Genomic DNA, 7,572 nt, shown 5'->3' with positions numbered 1-7,572 from the left:
ACCCCACACCATCTTTTTGCTCCCAACGTACCTAAAGAAGGATGTTTTAGTGTCCTTAATCCCTGACACTAACCTGAGTTCTAGAGTTGCCTTGGCCTTCCTGACCGACTCCCTGCAGGTGTGGGCCAAAGAAGTATACTTCTCTTTGCTAGCTACCCCTTGCTTCCATTTCCTGTACGCCTCTTTTTTTTGCCCTTAAGGTATCTTGGATGCCTCTAGTTAGCCAAAGGGGCTTCCTGGCCCCCCTTGCTCCCTTTCCTCTGCCATGGGATTGACTCACTCTGAGCCCAAAGAATGGTTTCCTTGAGTAATGTCCACTCATCCTGGACCCTCAATGCATCCAAGTTCTTAGCTCCTAGCACCCTGCTAACCAATCCCCTGAGTCTGTTAAAGTCAGCTTTTTTAAAGTTCAGTACCCATGCTGTTAGGTATAATGCCCTCCCTTCGCTAGATAGTGAATTTAATCATTTGGTGATCGCTGATCCCTAAGTTGCCTCGAATCCGCAGGTCCCCCACCAGGTCATCCCCTGTAGCCAACACCAAGTCGAGCAAGACGTTGCCCCTGGTGTGACACCTTACCTCCTGTGTTAAGTAGAAGTCCTGAATACAGGTTAAGAACCTGTGAGAGCAGTTAGATCTAGCTGACTGCTCCTCCCATAATATGTCTGGGTAGTTGAGGTCTCCCATGACTACCATATCTCTAGACCTCACAGCCTCTTCGAGCCTTCCTTTAGCTTTCTCTGAGTTCTTATCTCTTTTTTTCCTAGTACAGAAAAAATGGCTCCTACTACTTGCTTCCATCCATGATGTTCATTCTTTCACATCTGAGATGAATTAATTAGGTCTTGGAACTCAGAGGCATAAAGATACATTAAAGACTAATGTGTTGATTTTGCTTTGCTGCTCTCTTCCTCTGAAGCAGAACAGAGGGAAACCTTGAAGAGCTGGTAATGAGGACTCCACTGAAAGCAATGCCTGTTAGCAGCTTCAAACTCAGAGCTGTGCATGACATTCTCATCTCCTCCACAGGTGATGTGGGAGGATGTGAGGAGCGAGATAGTTGGAGAGAAGGAGCTCTCGACTGAGGCTGCAGATTGCATTGGGGAATATGTTAGACTCCATGGTAAGTTCTTTGGAGCTGTGCAATCTTGTCCCTGTCCTTCAGCATCCAGGCCAATAGGGAGTCCCTGTGGGTCACATCCCCCACCCAGCAACCACTCCAGCTTGCTCAGCCCCTACACAAGGAGGGTCAGAATTTTGTAGACCCTGGGCTGCTGCTGCTGCTACTTCCTAGGCCAACCTGAGTGTGGTTGGTACCCTGTGGATGGGAGATTGTGAGGCACAAGGCTGGAGCAGCAAGCATGTGACTGTGCTGCATAGAGTGAGCCCTAAGAGCTCTGGCTAGTAACCTGGTCCTCCCTGTTTGGTAGGTTTCAGTTATGAGTCCTGTTTCTGCAGGTGGGCTGGACCTGGTTGAACAGCTGCTCCAGGACCCAGAACTCTCCCAGAACAAGCTGGCCAGGGAGGGGCTAGGAGACATGAAGCTGCTGTTTGAGTACCTGATGCTATTTGGCATTGCAGATAAGGTGAGTGGGGCAAGAAGCAAAGAGGGCTGCTGCAGGCCTGGCTGAGTGGCCTTGGACTCTTGTAATTGTGCCCAATAATGGAATTCCCTTTCTGTTGCACAGATCTCCTTTGATCTGAGCCTGGCCCGGGGTCTGGATTATTACACGGGGGTGATCTACGAGGCTGTCCTGCTCCAGCAGCAAAATGACCGTGAGGAGGAGCCAGCCACTGTTGGCAGTGTGGCTGGAGGAGGCCGCTATGATGGGCTGGTGGGGATGTTTGATCCCAAGGGGAAGAAGGTTCCCTGTGTGGGCGTTAGCATTGGAATTGAACGGATCTTCTCCATCCTGGAGCAGAAAATGGAGGTAAGTGCTGCTCTGCTTTGCTTCCCCATGTTCTCAGGGAAGACAGACTGCCATTTGACCCTTCTCCCTGCTAGTGCAGAGCGATGGATTTTCAACTCATCTAGTGTACTAGTTACTTGCTTAGTTACTTCCCTGAAACAAGGTGCAGTGGCTCTCCCTGATCACACAGCTATAGGCATGTGAATATTAATTCAGCACAACAGTGGTTTGTGCATGCCTCTGGCTCATTCGCACAGCTAGGGACTATATCATATCTGGTCTCCCCACTTACACTTTTCATAAGGCATTTAACCTCAAGCAATTTGTCAACTCCAGGAATGTTGCAAATGGTGTAGGACTGGCTAACTAAATCCCTCTCTAGGAAATGGATTTTGGTACTGGCTCTACTTAACAGTCATATTTCCAGAGGAGCCTGCCAACTTTAAAGTCTGGCCTCTGAGACTCCTTTAGTCTCATTTCACTCCAAATTTGTTTAGGAGCTACAAGTATTCATGCCTCTGATTTGTTGTATCCAGTGGGTCTTTGGTTGAGTACCTAAAAATGAGGCACTCAAAATCAGATGTTACTTCTAAATTCTTGGACCGCAGTAATTAGAGCATCAAAAATTCAACATACTTTTCTAAGCTCAACCCCTTTGGTTGCCCATATAGATATAAAGCAGGATGGATTCCACTGATGGGGAAAAAGTTGCACCAGAATTGGTTTTTGTGGTCTATTGGAAGATGTCGCATTTGCTTGAAGGGGCACTGAACAGTTTTGCTTAGTGGATTCTCTGTTGGAGGAGAGTCCTCGCATTAGGAAAATTCCCCACCAAGAGGTAAATGAAACACTATGAAATCCCAACAAATCTTGTCGTCTCCTTGGGGCTGTAGAGAGAAGGTAGCCAGGCATTTGCTCTGCTGTGTTCTGTTCTGAGGGTCTAGGGATGACAATTTCTTGCAGCATGTAAGGAATCAGGTCCCCACCTGCGTTTGTACTGGCTACAAAGGAATGGCTAGCCAGTTGAAATAGAGAATATCGAGGGTTAAAGGTGACCAGCAGGGGCCTGAAAGAATTTCCCAGGAAAGGGTTTTTTGCTGGTTTTACCCTAGAAAGATGAGAGATACCAGCTCCATCTTCCAAGAAGGGGAGGCAGGACTTGGTAAAGGAGTTTTCTTAGCTTCAGCTTGAGAAGGCTGAGCTCTGATGTTTCATACAGAGTCACAGACATTTAGGGCTGGAAGGGACCTCATGAGATCATCAGTTCCAGCCCCCCTGTCCAGTTTGGTTTGCATTATGGCAGTATCTGTGTTCCATGCACTGTAATGGCACCTGCTGCCTTCACACATAGCAAGGTGGAATGCATAGGTCCTGCCCCAATGAGATAGTCAAAGTATTACAGGCAACCCCCACTTAGCGCTGTTAATTGGTTCCTGAAAAAACAAGTGTTAAGCAAAATGAGCGTTAAGTGAAAATGAAAATATTTGACAACCCAAGATGGCAACCACAATTGTTTTTAATGACCCAAGATGGTGACTGCAAGCATTATAATGAAACTTGCTGAGTGCTAAATGAAATAGGGTATCAAATTCAAGTGAGTGTTATAGCAAAATAGCAATAAGTAAAACAGCATTAAGCAGGGGTTGCCTGTACAGAACCTGCAGTCACTGGAGAAACTGCATGTGCTCATTGTTTAGCACACTCAAGTCTGGGAAGGGGTGATCTGAGCTCCAGGTGAAGAATGGAGGGTCTACTGATTTAACATGATAGTTCTCCAGCAATTCTGACAGTTCCATGCCCCCCCCACAACATAGCTGCTATTGCTGACCTCCTTTCTTATCCTTCCATGTACCTCAGCTTTCTGTGGCCTCTTCTGCCAAGTCTTTATCAGGAGGTAGAAGCTAGAGTCTGCAAACACAGACTTAATGCCCATTTAAGGCCTGCTCAGCTGATGGTGGGTGGAGTTGCTGGTTAGTGGCAGCTCCAATCTGATGTTGCAGTAGGAAAAGATAGAAACTGCATTTTTCAACAAAATCCAACGTTCTCAGGAAGGTCAAATAGCCCTCAAAGGATGGGGTTTGGTTCTCCTTTGCAGGAGTTGTCAAGCAATCTTCCTTCACTGTTGCTCTTTGCTTGTCGTTCTACAACATGAGCAAGTTCTCCCTCTGCCCATTAATTGATGTTTACAAAGGGCTCTAAGGCCCTGCCTATATTGCATCAGCAGTGGGTTTCATATACAACAGAACTGAGCACATCTTGCTTTCCTGAGCAGGAAATTAGCTAGTGAGGCTGATTGTTTCACCCCCAGTGCCTGCTCTGAGAACTGCCAAGACTTAAGGGCTGTAGAATGCATGGTGGGAATGAGTCTGGAGCAACTTTGCAATTGAACCACTGGCTCAAGAGCATGCCCATGGACTCTGGTTGGCATGATGAACATGGTCCCATTCTCCCTGAGATCCACCACTGCTATATAGATAAAAGCCAGATCCTGTTCTATCTGCTAGGCAACTACATTGGTAAGTACAGCCTTATTCCACACTGCTTGCATCCCTGAAAAGGTGTTGAAATGTTTACTTTTGTCAAGTATCTTTGTCTCAGCCTTAAGCAACTTTTTTCAGGGGCTTAAGCAGGCTGGAATATGGTCACACCTGGATGTCTACTTGGTGATGTACTGACCCAGCGTATTTGGTGGTATTTCTTGACTTGAAGGACTAGAGGTGGGTGAAGTCTCTGCTCAGTAGTTGTTAGGGTAGTTCTGTAGGTCTTGAACAGATCTCTTAACATCCTGTCTGCTCCCAGGCTTCCAAGGAGAAGATCCGGACAACAGACACACAAGTGCTTGTGGCGTCTGCTCAAAAGAAACTCCTTGAAGAGAGATTGAAGCTCATCTCTGAGCTATGGGATTCTGGGATCAAGGTATGACTGGAAAGTGTCTGAGCAAGGAAAGAAAGAGACCAGTTGGATCTATTCCTTCTTTTTCTGGTGCTGGGCATGGAGGACTGTGAGCAATGAGGACTTTCAGGAGAGATGCTGCACCTGAGCAACAAGCTCTGAGCTCTTGATTTGTGATTTTACTACCTGTTCAGTTCTATCCAGAGGTCCCATGTCTACATTCACGCATTCCTCCTCCTCTGCCAGTCACTGAGAAGGGGACTTGGCATCTGCTTAATAAAAGCACCCAGGTCACTTTACCTCCTGGGGGCTCCAAAAGGTATTTTCTTGTGTCCCTGGGCAAGAGCGTACAGGAAATCCTTTATTAAGTCCCTTGCTCCACATCATTTTCCAGCTGTAGCCTCCTCTTCAGACCTAAGACCTGCTGTCCAGCTCCCCCCATCATTTTGCCCAGCAAGAGAAAATTGCGCTGCCTTTCTAGATTTAGCTTCCTGGCCTACCCTTGGCACTGGTAGGGGTAGGCTTTCTGGGGCCTCAGCAAAGCAGAAAGAGAGCTTGAACTGTACTGCCTACCTCAGGAGCCAGCAACCTTTTTCGAGCCACAGGCAGGAACAACCTGGATCCAGTTCAGCATGGGCCCAGAGGCTTTGGCAGTGTGTCAGCAGCAAGGGCAGGGGGCAGCTGTCTCTGCCTGTTGAAGCCAGGCAACTGGGAGCTGTGCTGCCTCGGTACAACTTTTCCCAGCCCCCCTTCCCCCCATGCCTTGGTTGGGTCATGAGTCTAGCTTCTAGCAGGAAGGGGGAGCTGCACCAGGGGTAGACAGCTAGAAGCTTTGCCTGCACTACTGCTGCTTCTCTCTGCTCCTTCCCAACCCCACAGTGTGGGCACAGCTGGAAGCTGCCCAGCCCTGACTCAGTTCTTCACTGAGGGGACAGAGAGAAATGACAGCAATGTGGGTACATCTCCCAGCTGCATAGAACCAACACAGCTTCTCACTGTCCAGTCCCAGCACAGGAATGGGCAGAGGCAAGGTCTTCCAGCTCTGCTGTCCTGATATTGCTGATGTGACTAAATGTTTTCTAATGTTGAAGGTAATGTTCCAGCTCTGGAAGTTCTCTTACTGATTTTTCAGAAAGATAAGCCACATTTACTTCCTGGTACTGATAACTCTGGTCCTGCTTCCTCAAATGCAGAGCAGAAGGAAAGCCCAATTAGTAGGAATCTCAATCCTGAATGCTCAGAGAAATCAGCATGAAACAAACATGCGTCTCTCCTCTGGGTCCCTCTAGGCAGAAGTGCTATACAAGAAGAACCCCAAACTGCTGAACCAGCTGCAGTACTGCGAGGACACTGGGATCCCTCTTGTTGCCATCATAGGTGAGCAGGAGCTCAAGGATGGAGTAGTCAAGCTGAGAGATGTAGCTACCAGGGAGGAGGTGAGAATTACTTTCTGTATTGGGGATGGGTTGGGCTGGAAATTGACCAGCTTTGCCTTGTCAGAGATTAAATGTACCATACATGGGAAAGGATGGAGGAGAGACCTGACTGTTGCCTGCCTCTCCGCCTATGTGTATATATTCATTGAGTACTAGTGCTGAATTTTGCTGTAGTAACACATTCACACTCACTGCATCGCAGAAAGTCTTAGAGTTATTTGACGAAGGAGAAATCGAAGAAGCTAGGCCCTTTAATCTGAATTAGTGAGGTACAGGAAGATAAAAGCTCTCCCCAAACAGTGGGCAGACTGAGCAAAGGGAGAGAAGTAGGGTAGGTGCTAATGAGGACCAGAGTGGAGGTGAGGTTGTTGAGTTAGTGGCAACACTTGTCTAGATTGGAGCAACACTTGCCTAGATTGGAGCAAATCTGTGGTGTGGTCATGTTGCTTTCTGTAGTACCCCCTTGTGACGTACTGTGGTGTTACCTCAATATCCTTCCAAATCTTGTAAAAATGAATTCACAGGCTAAAATACTCAGCTAACATTCCACCTCATTTTGGGTTATTTTTATCAATACCGTTGGTTTTGGCTCTTTATGCCAAAAACTTCCCTATTCAAGTTTCTGATGTCTAGTCCTGCAGCTTCAGTTTCTGAGTTTCCTTCTAGTTCCCTCCGAGCCAGGGAGCTGTACAGAGTCTTTAGCACAGGTAGTCTCCTACTCTTATCCTTGGGTTCCAAAGCATTAAGTCATGAAATGGGATTCAGGATTAGTGTATAAAGGATTGACACAACTTGTTTGAGTGACAGAAAGGCTTTATTTACTACAAGTATTCACTGTTAAATGAACCTAAAGCAAAGTCCACTATTTTGCTGTAAAATGATAGTTTCTCTTCAGTACAGGCAAAGAGGTGGTCTCAATCTTTTCAGCTTCTCTAAGGTGTGGATCCTTTCACCTAGAACAGTGGTTCTCAAACTCTGACAGATTGCACACCACCAATTTAAAACAATACAACCTTAAGTACCACCAGCAAATTTTTGTCATATAAAGTAATTATAATAAATCTGTTAATGCTTACCACTGACGGGTTGTCTGCATGCCACTGGCGGTACACGTACCACAGATTGGGAACCGCTGACCTAGAAGACCAGCTGGGCATGGTATCAGTTTTTGTCAGAATGATTCTTATCCTTGAAGCGCACCCTGTTAGCTATTTCATTCCTCTTTTTTATACCCTTTAGCTCAGCAACTTCAAAGCATTCTCACAGTTGTGTAAATCAAGAAAGAGTCCTAAGCAGTAATTAACAGGAAAATCCTGTTAATCAAACTGTTCATT

At 46.7% G+C, this 7,572-nt stretch overlaps 1 protein-coding gene across 1 annotated transcript in view; it reads left to right on the top strand.

Annotated features, from left to right (window-relative positions):
- HARS (histidyl-tRNA synthetase) overlaps window positions 1-7,572 on the top strand; it is a 27,556-nt gene that overhangs the window by 17,775 nt on the left and 2,209 nt on the right. Inside the window, exons 8-12 of the mRNA XM_019506612.1 lie at window positions 1,030-1,123; window positions 1,459-1,586; window positions 1,689-1,931; window positions 4,710-4,826; window positions 6,092-6,238. Of these exons, the coding sequence (XP_019362157.1) occupies window positions 1,030-1,123; window positions 1,459-1,586; window positions 1,689-1,931; window positions 4,710-4,826; window positions 6,092-6,238 (729 nt within the window). The remainder of the gene's footprint in view (window positions 1-1,029; window positions 1,124-1,458; window positions 1,587-1,688; window positions 1,932-4,709; window positions 4,827-6,091; window positions 6,239-7,572) is intronic.

Source organism: Gavialis gangeticus, unplaced genomic scaffold (assembly GCF_001723915.1).
Source record: "Gavialis gangeticus isolate Ggan-Ray unplaced genomic scaffold, GavGan_comp1, whole genome shotgun sequence".
NCBI classification, from domain to species: domain Eukaryota; kingdom Metazoa; phylum Chordata; order Crocodylia; family Gavialidae; genus Gavialis; species Gavialis gangeticus.
Note: the sequence above shows the minus strand (reverse complement) of the source record. Positions and strands in the feature narration are given on the sequence as shown.